Source organism: Danio rerio, chromosome 17 (assembly GCF_052040795.2).
Source record: "Danio rerio strain M-AB ecotype USA chromosome 17, GRCz13ab, whole genome shotgun sequence".
Classification (NCBI taxonomy): domain Eukaryota; kingdom Metazoa; phylum Chordata; class Actinopteri; order Cypriniformes; family Danionidae; genus Danio; species Danio rerio.
In genome coordinates, this window is record NC_141037.1 from 12,867,147 (window position 1) to 12,885,392 (window position 18,246).

Consider the following 18,246-nt stretch of genomic DNA (forward strand, 5'->3'; position numbering starts at 1 on the left):
CATAAATGAGGTTGGTGTCATGATCTTGTTTCTTTCAAGTGTACATGCGCATTAGCTTGCCATAAAAATAGGCCGATTTTGTTTAATTCAGATGTTTAGAAATGAAACCTATGAGACAGTTGTTGTTTAGGTTTATGGTGATTTTAAATCTGTAATGTAATCGTAAGCTCGGCAAACAGTTTCAAAGACAGTCGTGGTGAGAAATTACTTGCCTTAAAGGGACTTTGCTGTTACACCTTTTCCCATTTAAAACTATACGAGTGACATGTCTATGTCTACGTGTATTCTATAGTCTTTGACCGTGTTCCGCTCTAAATAACTGTTTTCATTTGAAATTTGGAAGAAATGTTTTCTAGACATGTTCAGCTATAAATGACAGTGTTTTTATTTGAAATTGGGAATAAATGCTCAGACCTTTCTATAATATAATAACAAAAATCACAAAATGTTCTCAAACACATATCTAATACATTTAGAGGAACTGACAACTTCCATGTGTTTTTTTTTTTTTTCTAGAGCGTGTTGAGCTCAGCCTGGCACTCGCTCAGTCTCCTCTGCACTTGATTAGTCAGGGCATGTGCCGCCCCATGGGTCACTGACATGATACTGTAGGCCTGCGGAGCACAAGAGAGACCTTGATTTGAGTTAAATTGTTGTTACAGAGATATAAAAACTCATTTACAGGTTTGAAACGTGAGCTGGGAGAGTCCAGACAGTCGTGATGTTACTGTGGGATTACAGCAAAGTGTGTGACGGGGTTCGTTTTAATGGAAGTGATGTGGCATATATTAATAGTCTTTCATAATGAATAAAAGGTCAAATTAAAGATACAATTTATTTCTATTCTATTCTTTTATATAACACTATTATATTATATTATATTATATTACTGTATATTATATTACTGTATATTATATTATATTATATTATATTATATTATATTATATTCTCCTCTCCACCAATCAGCTGGTGTGTGGTCTGGCCCTTCCAGCTGCAACCCAGTACTGGGAAACACCCATACACTTTCGCATTCACGCACATACACTACGGCCAATTTAGCTTACTCAATTCACCTATAGCGCATGTCTTTGGACTGTGGGGGAAACTGAGGAAACCCACGCGAACATGTGAAGAACATGCAAACTTCACACAGAAACACCAACTGGCCCAGCCGGGGCTCGAACTAGCGACCTTCTGGCTGTGAAGCGACAGTGCGATAAGCCTTACATTATATTATAATCAAAGTATTGGGGCCTTTTACTATATTTATGCAGGGTTTTCATACATAAGGCATTATTATTTATGGTCATGAATTAAGCATAAAGCATTTTTTGCAATTTTATATTGGAGCATTTTTTGCAAATTTTTTATTGATCATAGTTGTTATAACACCAATGAAGACTGTTTTTTTTGGCCCACATTTTTTAAAATAAAAAAAATAAAAAAATAAATTAAATAAAATAAATAAAAAAGTTAAATCCTGAATTAAAAAAAATATAATTAAATTTAAATTAAACAAATTTAATCAAAGAAAAATAAAAAGTTAAATAATGAAATTAAATAATATAAAATAAAATAAAAATAATAATCATAAAATTAAATTAAAGTACAAATAAAAAGTTAAATAATTAAAGTAAATAAAATAAAAATAACTAAAATAAAATTACATTAGAAATAAAAAGTTAAATAATGAAATAATATAAAAAAATAATTATAAAATTAAACACAATCAGAAATAAAAAGTTTAAATAAAATAAAATAAAATAAAATAAAATAAAATAAAATAAACTGACAGACTGGTGGATTCAGTGATTAGACAGGCGTCAGACAGTGGTGAGCTGAACTGCAGGCACTGAGGGCCTCATTACGCTCCTGAAGTCTCTTCTGTAGGTTAAAGGGCCAAAGAGCAGATGATAACAGACCTGAGTGAAGCTCCCACGAGCCTCTTCCAGTCGACCCAGGAAATGCTGGAGTTTCCCGACCCGCAGCAGCTCCACAGCCCTGGACGGATGAGGATCACTGAAGTACAGCCTGACGGAGGAAAAAAACATAACATTAATATTACAGCTGCAGAAGAAATGCTCACTAACGCTTACTAAAAATTAATGATTTTGATTCTGGTGCATTTTCACATGCACATCAGAGTCACTTTATTTTCATATTTTTTGACAAATTGTACATATTTTGATGTTTCCCAGTACAGCTGGAAGGGCAACCGCTGTGTAAAACATATACTGGATAAGTTGGCGGTTCATTTCGCTGTGGAATGTAATAAATCAAATAAAGTTGAAGTAATACAACTGAAGTTGAAATTGAAGTACTAAAACTGGAAAAAAAAGCTAAATTGAAATATTTACTAAAGCAAATAACAATACATACAAATAGCATATATTTATTTGCAACACTGAAAGATAAAATATTAAGAAAATTAAAATGAGTACATTTAAACAAACAATAACATTTTAATAAAGAAAATTATACAACATACTTAAAATGATTACATAAGAAAACATATGTTTTCTTTTTAATTTAAAGAACAATAAATAAATAAAATACTACATCATTCTCTCTACTACATCATAATCAGTATCGTTTTGCACAGCAGTTTTGTTTCGTGGAAACATTTAAAGTGGAAAAGAATATTTTTTTTAGGCTTTCCGAAGACTAAAATGAAGAAAACTGTTTTTTATTACAAACATTATCAAATATTAAATTAGGAAATTAGCAAATAAATATACATTAAATCAGAACCTGTACAAAAATGCTAGACCTCAATGTCATTACGTGTAAATATATGTATATATATTGATTTTATACATTTGATTTTATTATTTAACTTTTTATTTGTATTGAATTGTTTTTTATTTAAAATAAAATAAGATAAAATAAAATAAAAAGTTAAATGAAATTAAATATTATAAAAACAAAATAAAATAAATTAAATTAAAATAAAATAAAAAGTTAAACAATTAATTAAAAAAATAAATAAATAAATATATATAAAATAAAATTAACAGACAAAGCACCGATGGAAAAAATAAATTAAATAAATCAAAAAAGTTTAGCTGAAGACAGGGTGATTACAGTTAACACAAAGCATACAAAAAATAAGTGATTCATAAAATAAAATAAAATAAAATAAAATAAAATAAAATAAAATAAAATAAAATAAAATAAAATAAAATAAACCAGACTGCCAGTGGAAAAAACCTGATCACCTGATTCCATCTGCCTCAAAATAAATAAAATTTCCTTTTAGTACATTTGTATTTTTAAATTTGCTGTGTTTAGAGTGCATGAGATGAACAGTGGTAGTCCTGGCAGGAAACATGCTTACATCAGCATATATTCCAGAGGCAGGAGTGTGAGGCTGATGTTCTCTGTCAGCTGCGCAAGAAAGAAAAGCCTTTATTCCACATTTCCCATTCATCCGCACTGAGCCGAGGGCAGCGGGCCAGGCTTACGGGTGATCCTCAATGCTGAGACGGCCAAAGCAGAGACACCCTGATTGTCTGACCCTCCAAAAACCAGCCCGTAAAGTCACAAAGCCCTCTTCTGACAGCACAGAACAGCACAAGATAAGAATAAATGAGGATTTGGAGTCTTTCATCAGACTTAACATCAACTCCAGCCCCATTTTAGTTCCGTGACCTTAAAGTGCCCCAATTATGCTGTTCAAAAGGTGGCTATTTTTGGTTCTGGAGGTCTCCTACTGCAAGTCTACATCCATCCAAGGTCAAAGAATATTCGTTTTCTTATAATCTACACTGCAGCATCAGCTCTTTTCTCTCAGTGTCTGACATGGCTGGTTTAAGAATCTGGTCTCTCTAAACTCCGCCTCTATGAGAGTCTGCTGTGCTTTGATTAGTCAGATCATAGCATAGTCTGTTGTGATTGGTTGACGGCTTACATTTCAGATCTTCGTTTTAGTACACAAAAACTCCATTTATTTGCATTTTGAACTTTAAATCCTTGTAGATGTTTTACACTTAAAAAAAAAATTATATACAAAATAATTGAAAGGGATACTTCACACACAATTTTTGGGGTAATTTAATTATAAAAGCAGTTTTTTTAAATATTTAATAAAATAAAATAGTTTACATTCACAGAATTTTGATCAACTCCAGCCCCATTTTACTTCCATTACTTTAAAGTTCCTTTATAATGCTGTTTAAAAGTGGCTATTTTCGATTCTGGAGGTCTTCTTCTGCAAGTCTATATGCAAGGTTAAAAAATATTTGAATTTTTTATAATCTGCATCTTCAACTTTAAAACCTTGTAGATATTTTCAATTTACACAAGTTCATTAATTCATTAATTTTCCTTTGGCTTACTTCATTCATCAGGAGTTGGCACACCGGAATGAACCGAAAACTGTTCTAGCAAATGTTTTACACAGCTGATGCCCTTTCAGCTGCAACCCAGTACTGGGAAACACCCATACACACTCTTTCACACACATACACTATGGCCAATTCTGTTTATTCAATTTACCTATAGCGCATGTCTTTAAACTGTGGGGGAAACTGGAGCATCCAGGGGGACACCCAAGCAAACAGGGAGAACATGAAAACTCCACACAGAAATGCCAACTGATCCAGCCGGGACTCAAATCAGTGATCTTCTTGCTTTGAGGTGACAGTGTCACCCCATTTACACAAGTTAATATACAAAATAATTTAAAAGGATTAAGTTAAGTTTTCTAATATTATATGTTATATTCAGTTGAAAACTGGTAAGCACTGATAATAATAGTTGGAAAAAATAGTTGGGTGTCTACAGAGTTAAACAAGTTACATTTAAAGACTTTTTAATACCAGTTTATGTTTAATTTAAGACCACTAAAACTAACCAAAAATAAATAAATAAATAAATGCTTTGACAAATAAAACAAAGTTGAAGTATTATAAAATAAATAAATTAATAAATAAATTTACCAATGCAAATTACAAAAACACAATTACTAACATACAATTATTTGAAACTCTGAAAAATATAATGTATAAATTATATATATATATATATATATATATATATATATATATATATATATATATATATATATATATATATATATATATATATATATAATTTATCTATTTATTTTTAATAGTATCAATGTTCATTATTCAATGTATAATTATTATATTCAGAAAAATGTAAACTGGTAATCATTGATAATAGCAGTTCATACTAGAATATACAACAGGGTGTCTACAGCATTCAACTTGAGACATTTTAAGACATTTTTAATACCAAACAATATTTAAGGTATATGAAAGCTGAATTCAATTCAACTTTAAGGTCTTTTATAAAGAAAACTTTATTTAAGACATCTAAACACTTTTTAAGGACCCAAGGTTACCCTGTACTTAGGGATGGCTGACGTGAAACTGAGGTTTTGACACAGTGTCGAGATTCCGAAGTGCAAGTGCACTGTCTCAAAGCATGATGTGAAACACCAAGGTCACGTCACTAAGGTGATTCGAAACATACAGGTAACACGACTAAAGTGTTTTGAAAACCACAGGTCACATGACTAAAGGGGTTTCGAAACACCAGGTCATGTGACTAAAGCAATTCATAATCACTTGAAACCTCAACTCTACAACGTGGGGTATGATTCTTCAATATGTGTAATGGTTTCTTTTCTGAAGCTGTTCCAGTGCAATACATAAAAATGACCACTGTAGAGACGGGTTTCGAAACTTCGATGCAATCGATTCGACTCATTCAGTGTTTCATGAAGCCTCACTCTGCCCACCACTACCTGTGCTATGACATGCTGGCTACTTTTTTTCCACATTCTTCAAATTATATTTAACAGAAGAAAGAAACTCAAACAGATTGAAGTGACAAGTGAAGGCAGAGTAATCAATGACAGAATTTTCATTTTTGGGTGAACTAACCCTTTAAGTATTTCCAGAATATTCATGGCAAAATGATTTAATGTTCAAATCAAACTCACATGGGGCAGCATTTTTGTTTCGTTTGAGTTCCAGCTCATAACTCAGTGAACGAAAGCTGCGTTTCATCTTCATGGCCTTGACTGACTTTCATTTAAAGGTCAAATCCTTGACGGTAAAAGCAATGATGAAGATGAGCGTTTACACTTCTTCAAAACTCTCAGGGGTTTCTGTAGAGGAGCTCAGTCATTGCCTGCACACACTTGTAATGGTGAAATATTCCTCTGCTGGGACGCCCCGTGACAGTCTTCATCAACTAGTACGGATTTTTTATAGTCATGGGTTGCAAGTCTGGTACTGTCAAGGTCAACCAATAGTAGAGATTGATGCTCTAAGCTCCTCGGGTTCGTTTTAAAGACCCTGGTGATTTTGTTAGTTGTAAAAATGTCTAGAAATATAAGACTCTTTAGATGTTACAAAAAATAGTTTCACAAGGACAAATGCTCTTAGTAAGTGAAGAAAGCTGCTGATGTGAAATGATGTTTTGTCAATATTTATAGGACTGTCGGAAAAACAAATGGTTTCGCAATATATATGTATACACACACACACACACACACATACACACATTACCTTCCAAAAGTTTGAAAGCAGTATGATTTGTTAATGTGTTAGCCTCTTAGCCAGCATCAGAACGTGGATGCACTGGGGCGCTGTGTTTTTGCACATCATTTATGAATAGATTACATCAAAAAGAACTTGAGTAATCTTGACAAACTATACATCAGTCTAAAGCTACAATCCTCAAGCAACCATTGTAGCTAGTTGTTTTTCCATGGGAAGCTCATGAAGAATGTATTTGCTAAATTTGTGTAAGTTGTTCAGAAAACTCTTATTAAATATGGAGTACACATTTAATTATTTGGAAAGATAAGAGTCCTCAGAACAACATCCCATAGAGCACATTTAGTCCACTGACACAATAGTGTTAAATTAGGAATGGTTATTAGTTTGTTTATGTCTCTGTTTCTTCTGGAGACCGATTGTTTACATTGTACCATGTTACTTGCACATGAAAATTGACGTCTTTGTAGTAAAAAGCAAGAGGAAGCTAGTTCTGCTCATTCTGTTCAAGGCTGCATTTACAGTTAAAGTCAGAACTATTAGCCCTCCTGAAATATTTGCTGCTTCTTTTTATTTCCTCCACAATTTCCGTTCAAACTAAGTTAATTTGGTTAACTAGACAAGTTAGGGTATTTAGCCAAATCACTGTATAATGGTTTATTCTTTAGATGATTAAAACATATTGCTTATGCATGGGGGCTTATATTATTTACCTTAAAAAGGTGGTTAAAATATTAAAAGCAGCTTTCATTCTAGCCAAAATAAAACACATAAGACTTTCTCTAGAAGAAAAAAATATTATCAGACACACTGTGAAAATGTCCTTGCTCTGTTAAACATCATTTGGGTAAATATTTGAAAAAGAAAATGATCAAAATGCTGTATGTGATCAAAAAATACAGTAAAACTGTATTAAATTGTGAAAATATTTTAAATAAATGTTTTCTTATTGAATGTGATTTATTCCTATGATTCAAAGCTGAATTTCAATCAATATGACTCCAGTCCTCAGTATAACACCATCCTTCAGAAATCATTATAATATAATGGTTTGCTGCTTTATTATGATCAGTTAATATTGGTGCTAAATCACCAATAATTCGTATAATTATGAGTGGTGAAAATATTTTGTCTTGCTTCATAATATTTATATTTAACAATAATTCCTTACATTTATATAGCGCTATATAATAATATTATTAATTCATATAATAATGAATAAATAAAATACAAATAATATGATAAAAGCAAACAAACAAACAATAAGAAATGAAATAAATAAAACCAATAAATATAATAAATTACATTTTAAATAAATAAATCAAGTATAGTAATAATACATTTTAAAATAATAATAATAAACAAACAAACAAACATTTCCCAGAGATGGGTTGTGGCTGGTTTCCTCCGGGTGCTCCGGTTTCCCCCACAGTCCAAAGACATGCGTTACAGGTGAATTGGATAGGCTAAATTGTCCGTAGTGTATGTGTGTGAATGAGTATGTATGGTTGTGTGTGTGTGTGTGTGTATATATATATATATATATATATATATATATATATATATACAGGGCTCGAAATTAACCTTTTAACTTGGTAGCACCGGTGCTCCTAACTTAAAAAATCTAGGCGCATCAGCCAAAATTTAGTTGCACCCACTAATTATGAGCAACATTACTACAAGTTTTAAACAAACATATTTATTGCATTTGAAGTCAACACTAATCAAACTAACAAGCAAAATATATATATATATATGCAAGCATGAGGAAAATATGTCTCAATGAAATCCCGTTATCACAAGAAAATACATTTTATAACATAACTGAGTGATCAAAAGATACACGGAGCGCTCACCGGCCCTACACGCACTGCTTGAATGAATCTATTAATGGTATAACTGGGCTGTTCTCACAAGTGCTGTCTGATATTGCACTGATGCTTTTGACATGTACTGTACCTTATTATATGCATACGTCATGGTAATAGCCATACCGGTCTTTTTAGGAGTATCGATATTAGTTTACTCAGTGTAAGCCCGTTTGCGATGGTGTACGTGTATTAAATTTGACATATGGCTGCCACTTTCACGGCGGACAGCATCTGCCGATTATATGAAGGATTAATCTGAAGCTCTCGTGCTAGATGTGGCAAACAGTTACCTGAAAATTCCATCGCACAGACTTTTCATAGTAGACTTAAAGCCAACGGAAGTCTTTTATCCACTCTTGGAAAAGTGTAGATGGGGGATTAACATTCAACACATGATCACTACTAAGATGTGTCATTATTATAACTTTAGATGCCATGGTTTCTAAAACAAAATCTGTCAGTGTTACCTTCATTCTCATCTTCAGCGCTTTACCATTTTTCGCGCTAGTAGCTCTCCCTGTCATCCCAAGCCAGAAGGCAATAACTGAGTGATTGACAGCTGATATTAACCAATCATTCGCGTTCAGTGCTAGAGCAGTGGTGGGCCAATAAGAAGAGCGCGAAGACAGGGCAGGCATTACGGACTTGGCTTTGTTTACTGCTGTAAGATCACATGACAACTGTTTTAAATCATTCCTGAGCGCTGCGTTTCGAGTGCAGACAAAGAACTTAGAGATGCATTCTGCGTGAATGTCTCCTGAATCCGCGCATGTGGTGAACATTTTGCAGTAAAAACTGGTCGCACACAACAATTTTAAGCACTCGCAGAAATGCTCCCAAATATATTTTGAGGTCCGCACAGATAAAATTTCGGGCCCTGTTTTATATATATATATGTTGCTTCATAGTATTAATATTTAACAATAATTCCTTACATTTATATAGCGCTATATAATAATATTATTAATTCATATAATAATGAATAAATAAAATACAAATAATATGATAAAAGCAAACAAACAAACAATAAGAAATGAAATAAATAAAACCAATAAATATAATAAATTACATTTTAAAAAAATAAATCAAGTATAATAATAATACATTTTAAAATAATAATAATAAACAAACAAACATATAGATTCAGTGGATTTCACAAAGTTTAAAAAAATCAACACGTATAAATAAACACTATATTCTATTGACCTCCATTGTCCATCAATGGTCTATTCTGGGCAGCCAATGGATAAAGCAATTATCACCATCAGAATAGCACTTCTGTTTTTTCTGTAGCAACAGAGGAGGAGCGGCGACCTGTTAACACTCCCATTAGTGTTCGCTCAGCCCTTCTATTCATCTCCACGCTGGATCATTACCAAGAACAAAGAGCCGAGTCTCTGCCGGGGCCACTTTGGAGGAATATTAAATTGTGATTTCTATCTCCTCGGCAAACGGCAACTTGTCGGGGAGCTGTAAAGAAGTGCCGCACCCAGGAAAGACAATAGCCTTTATCATTAATCTGGCTGACAGACAATGACAGCACATTAACAAAGCTGCCATGCCATAATCTGCAGCTTACATCTCCATGCATTAACAGTGCTTTTGTCATGCGACATCAGTAACTCTCTCTGAGCTGCAGTCGAGACAACGTGAAGGCTGTTTGTGCTGCTGATGCTGCGCTTCATGCAAGACTGCTTATCGTATGATCAGGCAATCGATGTCTGATCTGTCATTTATAGCCTTTTTAATATTGATGAGAATGTGTGGAGTACACATTTCTAAAGCTGAATGAAAATGTTCAACTTATTGATGATAGTTATTTGATGCATAATGAATAGTGTTGGAAAAAGATTGATTGAGATTAATCGTATCTAAAATAAAGCTTTGTTTTGACATAATATTTATTTAATAATTTTCCTTTGGCTTAGTCCCTTTATTAATCTGAGGTCGCCAACGCAGAATGAACCACCAACTTATAATTTGTATCATATATGGATATATTTTATATCTAAATATTATTTTAAAATATGCATGCCTTTGTGTATTTATGTATACATAACAAATATAAACACTACACACACTTAGATTATGTCAAAACAGACTTTTATTTTGGATGTGATTTATTTTTTGCCCAGCACTAGTAATGAACAATGTTTTTTTTTATTAGGTAATTGATTAATATTGTATACATTTTTGTTTTTATTGTCACAGGAATTTATTTGTCCTGACTTCATGTTCATCAAATTTTTCAATTCAGATGGAAAGTTGGTGGACAAGGGGCGAGGCAGTGGCGCAGTAGGGTGTGCTGTCACCTCACAGCAAGAAGGTCGCTGGTTCGAACCTCGGCTCAGTTAGCGTTTCTGTGAGGAGTTTGCATGTTCTCCCTTCCTTCGCGTAGGTTTCCTCAGGATGCTCCGGTTTCCCCCACAGTCCAAAGACATGCAGTACAGGTGAATTGGGTAAGCTAAATTGTCGGTAGTGTATGAGTGTGTGTGTGAATGTTTCCCAGATGGGTTGCGGCTGGAAGGGTATCCGCTGCGTAAAAAAACTTGCTGGAAAAGTTGGCGGTTCATTCCGCTGTGGTGACCCCGGATTAATAAAGAGACTAAGCCGACAAGAAAATGAATGAATGAAATTGGTGGACAATTTAAAATTGGATTGATCCGATGTTATTTTCTAGCCGGCACCTTGATCAAATTGACATCAAGGATGATTTCAAAAAACATATCAAAAATGCTAATCTATTTGAGGTCCATTTGACATGATGCACTTTTGACCACCAAAATAATAACTAAAAAAGTATTATAATATAAGAAAAGTTTTATTCAGCTGAAAGATTCTATTACAAATTTACATTGGAGTTTTGAGTCAAAATGACATCGAATTGACATTGGTGTAAAAAAAAACATGTAAAAAATCGATTACAAGACAGTCCTGTGATTGATTTTTGACGGTTTTTGATGCTAAAAGTTCAAAGACATGCACTATAGGTGAACTGGGCAAGCTAAATTGTCCGTAGTGTATGTGTGTGAATGAGAGTGTATGGATGTTTCCCAGTAATGGGGTGCAGCTGGAAGGGCATCCGCTGCGTAAAACATATGCTGGATAATTTGGTGGTTCATTCCTATGTAGTGACCCCAGATAAATAAACGGAATAAGCTGAAAAGAAAATGAATAAATGAATGAATAAATGTTAGATGTAAATTTTATGTCGTTTTGACATCAAAGGTAGTCAACTGACATCAAATCTATTTGCATTTTTTACATGTTTTTTGACATGTTTTCCTTTATGACGTGTTGACATAGTAACCACTGGGTTACTAATGTTTGTAAGTTACTGTATTTTTCCTGGAATCTGGCAATGTAATAATATAAAGCAACATTTTCACTATAAAAGCCTTTTTTTGGTTTAAAAATATTAAATGGATGTAAAAGGCTCTTTATAAAACCATCAATGGCAATAAAGACTTGTTAAGAGAGAAATATAACTATGGGTGTGTGCTAAAGCTCTAAATCGTTGTGTTGAGAGGTAGCATTTCATGTCCGGAAGACATCAAGGCACGTCCGAATATAAATTCTACTTCAGAAGTCTGTCTGAAATCAGAAGTCCAGTCACACTCTAAGCTTTTGGATGCAGTTTTTGCATAACCCCTCTTTATTAGATCAACCAATGGTGTGTGCATGAGGCGGGGCTAACTACTTGTTGATGAAGGTTTGGGAAACCTGCTTGAAAACATAGAAATGACAGTTTTACCCCTTTAAAAACTAAACCAAACTACTCCATTAAACTTCCCCAGTCATGAAAAATCCGCCACTTAGCACTAAAATCTTCTTCAGAGTAAATTGTTTTACATTTCAGCTATAAAAACACATTCATACATTTTTAAGTATGTCCAAATATGTTTTGCGTTCAACTTACAGTGTATAAAATAAAGAGGCCGCGATATTCCTTCTGCTCAGTGATCAGAACCAAAAACGGTCAATAATGGATGTATTTTCTACATCTCCGTAAAACAACAGTCATAAAAGCAGAATGGCTGTGTTCTTCCTAAATAGCCTATTTGAATTCATGAACATGTAGACATGAAAGAATCTTCTGCCTCTGTTTTTCGTGACCTCTCTTCTCTAGATCATGAGAACAATCTTGATCACAAAGATCAAAATATCACCTTAACTACAGTATAAGTATGTGTGTGTGTTTGTATATATGTGTACAGTATATATATATATATAAATACATATAACAGTTCTGTCTGTTTCTCAGATCTGATTGGCTGATAGCCGTGTGATATTCTGCAATATCAGAACTCCTACAGCCTCTTTACCCTTTGTGTATTTGTGTATTTGTGTGTATATATATATATATATATATATATATATATATATATATATATATATATATATATATATATATATAATATATATATATATATATATATATATATATATATATATATATATATATATATATATATATATATATATATATATATATATATATATATATATTGTTAGTGAGGCCAGCAGGGGGCGCCCAACCTGCGGTCTGTGTGGGTCCTAATGCCCCAGTATAGTGATGGGGACGCTATACTGCTCAGTGAGCGCCGTCTTTCGGATGAGACGTTAAACCGAGGTCCTGACTCTCTGTGGTCGTTAAAAATCCCAGGATGTCCTTCGAAAAGAGAAGGGGTTTAATCCGGCATCCTGGCCAAATCTGCCCACTGGCCTTTGTCTATCATGGCCTCCTAACCATCCCCATATTCAATTGGCTGCATCACTGTCTCCTCTCCACCAATCAGCTGGTGTGTGGTGTGCGGTCTGGCGCAAAATGGCTGCCGTCGCGTCATCCAGGTGGATGCTGCACACTGGTGGTAGATGAGGAGATTCCCCCCACTGTGTAAAGCGCTTTGAGTGCCCAGAAAAGCGCTATATAAATGTAAGGAATTATTATATATATATATATATATATATATATATATATATATATATATATATATATATATATATATATATATATATATATATATATATATATATATATATATATTTATATATATATATATATATATATATATATATATATATATATATATATTTTTTTTTTTTTTATTAATTAATTACTAATTAGGTCAAATATCACCTCAGTTAACTTACTTTTACCTTTGTGGATTCAAACTTTCCATGGATGTTAAAAAAAATCTTTATGGAACCTTTAATTTTAAGAGCGTAATGCAATACTTGTTATTCTTATGTGTATATTTACACTATACACAATCAACCAATGCTGTGTGTTTAGGGCAGGGCCAACTACTTGGTAAAGCAATGGTAGAGGAGAGTTTGGGAAACCTGTTCTAAAACACATTCTCACATTTTGGTTGCACAGAAGCGGCCCCTTCCCCTTAAAACCTAAATAATAATTACTCCATTACATTTCCAGGGTCCTAAAATATCAACCTTTCAGCACCAAAATCTTTCTCCAAGCGCACAATAAAAAAAGCCATTCAAACATTTTTAATGGTAACAACCTGATTTAAGTACAAATCCTGACTATTGTGTAATTATTGACTGCATTATTATGATATTGTCTGTTTATTAGCACTTTTAAAGTACATATACTGCATGATCTTATTCTACATCCCTCATCCTCCTTAATAACCAAACTATTGTCTTAATAATTATTAATAATCAGCAAATTAGGAGTTTATTGAAGCAAAACTCATAGCTAATGGTTTGAAAATAGCAAGAATTGTACCAAATAGTGCGCGATCTGTTTTAAGTATGCACACAAACTCTATGAAATAAAGTGGACAACAAAAAAGTCAGAAAGAGCAACATTATGCAGTGAATAGATTTCAAACATCTCCTAATTGCTTCTTTCTTTCTAAACAGCATATCTATTTTTATTCATGCTGATGTTTAAGGATCTTGTTTTTCACAACACGTCTCCTCTAGATCATGGGAACAGGCTCGATCACATCCGATTCACACTAAACCTTCATTATATGACTCACAACATTACCAGCCGACCGCCAGCTCACCTCTACACCTCCTCTAACAGCCCTGTCCCTCAGCCGTGCACCTCTGACTCCATCTCTGAACCCTCAGACTCATAACAAAGCCCTCTATTACCATCCAATCCTGGGTTTAGCGAGCTCCAGACTCCCACACTGCGCTCTCAGTGTCACTAATGCCTTCCTGGACCTCCAGAACGTTCTGGCAGCTTCTCAGATCTTCTGTTTTTTATCCTTTTCATGAAGCAATGCTGTAGGTGCCCTCAAAACAATCCCTCTCACACATTTCACACCCATTTCCCGTCTGAACCGCTGACTGACGACACATTTTTTTTGACCCCGAAAAATCCTTTTAATTAAATAACTGCGTTGTGTGGCGAGATCGGGTTCGCTTTGACCCCGGCCTACACTCATTTCTAAGTGAAGTGAAGTGGAGAACACGCTCCAGCGATGAAGCTCTGGCGCCGATTCAGCAGAAGTTTAGGTTTCCAATTTTTCTTGTGAGTCATGACAGTGAGACGAGGACAAAAGAAGGGCTTTTATCTGGCACAGGAAACTTCAAGGAAGCTGTCAGTTCAGCTGAAGACAGGGTTATTATAGTTAACACAAAGCATAACAAGAAAATAAGCGATTCATAAAATAAAATAAAATAAAATAAAATAAAATGAAATAAAATAAGGTGGTTCATTCTGCTGTGGCTGAAAGAAATTGAGTTAAAACAAATAAAAACAAAACGAAAAATAAAAACAACAACAAAAACACAAATCAAAACAAACAAAAAACTAAACAAAAACTAAGCAAAAAAAAAAAAAAACCCAAAGCAAAACTAAAACAAACAAAACAAAAAATAACAAAACAAAGCAAAACTAAAACAAAAAACAAAACAACACAAAACTAAAAAAACAAAAAATAACAAAACAAAACAAACAAAAAACCTAAGCAAAAAAAAAACAAAGCAAAACTAAAATAAAAAACAACAAAACAAAACAAACAAAAACCTAAGCAAAAAAACTAAAACAAAATAAAAACAACAAAACAAAACAAAGCAAAACTAAAAAACAAAACAAAATAAAACAAAACAAAACATTAATTAGTTCCTTTATTCACCATGGGTCACTACACATGAATTGACCGGCAACTTATTCAGCATATGTTTTATGCAGCGGATGCCCTTCCAGTTGCAACCCAGTACTGGGAAACATCCATATACACTCATTCTTACACACACACTACAGTCAACTTAGTTTCTTTAATTTACCTATTGTGCATATCTTTGGGGGAAACCGGAGCACCCTGAGGAAACCCACCTCAACAGGGGGAGAACATGCAAACTCCACAAAGAAATGCCAGCTGACCCAGGCGGGACAAAACAAAACAAACAAACAAAAAATAAATAAAATAAAATAAATAAAATAAATAAAAATAAACAAAACTAAAAAAAAGCAAAAAAAAAAAAACAAGACAAAATGAAATGAGATTAAACAAAACTAAAAAAGACTAAGCAAAACTAAAGAAAACAAAACTAAACAAAACCTGGCTGTTCATTCTACTGTGCCTGAAAGAAATTGAGTAAAAATAAAATAAAATTTCTGATAATTACAGTAAAATAACTACCACTAAAGCTGAAATATATAAATGATACAGCTAGACACCAACAATATCAGCAGTTTAAAATGTTTTAATCATTTAAAATGTTTTTGGGCAAGCACAACATAAATTATACAGGTTACAAGTAACGTGCATTGGGCACATCATAATTGCAAGGAGATTTGACCTCATTTTGAACAGTATATTTGCTGATTTATAATTTAAAATATTCTAAAAAATTTTATATTTATCATATTGTGCCCCCAAAAAGTATAATAACACTTCTGGGCACTTAATTAAAGAGAAATCTGATTAGACTTTTACCATCCACCAGATTATGTTTACATGTGACGTGGCCCCAGGACACTTTCGAGCACATAAAATGATAATTACAGTGAGATTTTATTTAATTTGTACAAGATTTCTACTCTTTTATTATTTAAAAATCTATTAAAATGTATTACTAAATGTAACACATTGTGTCCTAAAACAATCTGACATTTTTGGTGTGATAAAATGATTAGTACATTGAAATTGGCATCTACTTTAGTAAATAGTGTTTAATGCAGTTTAATGACTTCAAAAAAGTACAGTATTCAGACACTTTTGGGCACATAAAGCCATAACTGCAGTGAGAGTTGACCCAATTTTGAACAGTATGTTTATTGTTTTATAATTTAAAATCTCCTTAAAATGTTATATCTTCTATACCGTAGACAAAAACACTGATATACAGGCAATTCTGGACAGTTGATGACATTTTGAACAGTAGATCTACTACTTTATTATTTAACATCTACTAAATGATGTTTATATGTGACATACAATGGACCAAAAAGTTTTTTTGACACTTCTGGAGACTCAAAATCCTAATTACAGTGAGATCAGAGAAATCAGAAAAAGAAAAAGTATGAAAAACGCAAATAAAAAAAGAAACAAATGATTCCTAAATGTTCTTTGACTTGTATTGAATTGCAGACAATACAACAAACATGAATTAATGTGTTCCTCATTATTTTTATAGTTTTTTTTTTTTTTTAATAACGTGTATTTCAATTTTGGTTCTTGCAACACATTTCAAAAAAAGTTTGAACAGTAAACCATTTATCACTTTGTAATGTTGCCATTCCCTTTCACAACACCTAAAAGGCTAGGCTTTAGGGACTGAAGACACCAAGTGATGAAGAGTTTCAGGTATAATTTTGTCCCATTTTTACTGCAAACAAGTCTTAAGGAGGGCAACAGTACAGGGTCTTTGTTGTCGCATTTTGTGCTTCAAAATGTGCCACACATTCTCTATTGGAGACAGGTCGGGACTGCAGACAGACCAGGCAAGCACCTGTATCATCTTCCTCCAAGACTTTGTAGAGTGTGCAGAATAAGGTTTTGTATTATCTTTTTTTTTTTTTACTATTTTTATTTGCATTTTTCATATTGTTCCAACTATTTTTGATTTGGGGTTGTACAATCTATCTACAAACAACAGTGGTTTCTTGTGTAGCCCATCAAGACAAATAAATAAATAAATAAAAATAACAATTGTTTATAAATAAATATATATACATACACACACACACACACACACACACACACACACACACACACACACACACACACACACACACACACACACACACACACACACACACACACACACACACACACACACACACACACACACACACACACACACACACACACACACACACAGGTTTAAATATCTCGTTTTTTTTTTTTCTAATGGAAGGATGTAACGTGAGATTGACAGGCGGATTGGTGCAGGGGCAGCAGTAATGCGGTCGATGTACTAGTCTGTTGTGGTGAAGAAGGAGCTGAGGCGAAAGGCAAAGCTCTCCATTTACCGGTCTATCTACGTTCCTACTCTCACCTATGGTCATAAGCTTTAGGTTCATGCCCGAAAGGACAAGATCTCGGATACAAGTGGCTGAAATGAACCTTCGAAGGGTGGCAGGGCGCACCCTCATAGATACGGTGAGAAACTCTTGTCACCCGGACAGAGTTAGGAGTAGAGCCGCTGCTTCTCCACATCGAGAGAAGTCAGCTGAGGTGGCTCAGGCATCTGTTTCGGATGCCTCCGAGACGCCTACCGAGGGAGGTGTTCCAGGCATGTCCCACCGGGAGGAGGCCTCGTGGAAGACCCAGGACACGCTGGAGAGACTATGTCTTCGGCTGGTCTAGGAATGCCTCGGAATCCCCCAGAGAAGCTGGAGGAAGTGTCATGGA

General features: G+C 33.7%; 1 protein-coding gene across 2 annotated transcripts in view; it reads right to left on the reverse strand.

Annotated features, from left to right (window-relative positions):
- Positions 1 to 361: 361 nt before the first annotated feature.
- Positions 362 to 18,246, reverse strand: part of smyd3 (SET and MYND domain containing 3) — a 330,446-nt gene continuing 312,561 nt past the window's right edge. For both annotated transcript variants that reach the window (NM_001423732.1, XM_087289366.1), the window contains 2 exon segments: positions 362 to 614; positions 1,923 to 2,031. In NM_001423732.1, coding sequence (NP_001410661.1) covers positions 513 to 614; positions 1,923 to 2,031 — 211 coding nt within the window. In that variant the 3' untranslated portion in view covers positions 362 to 512.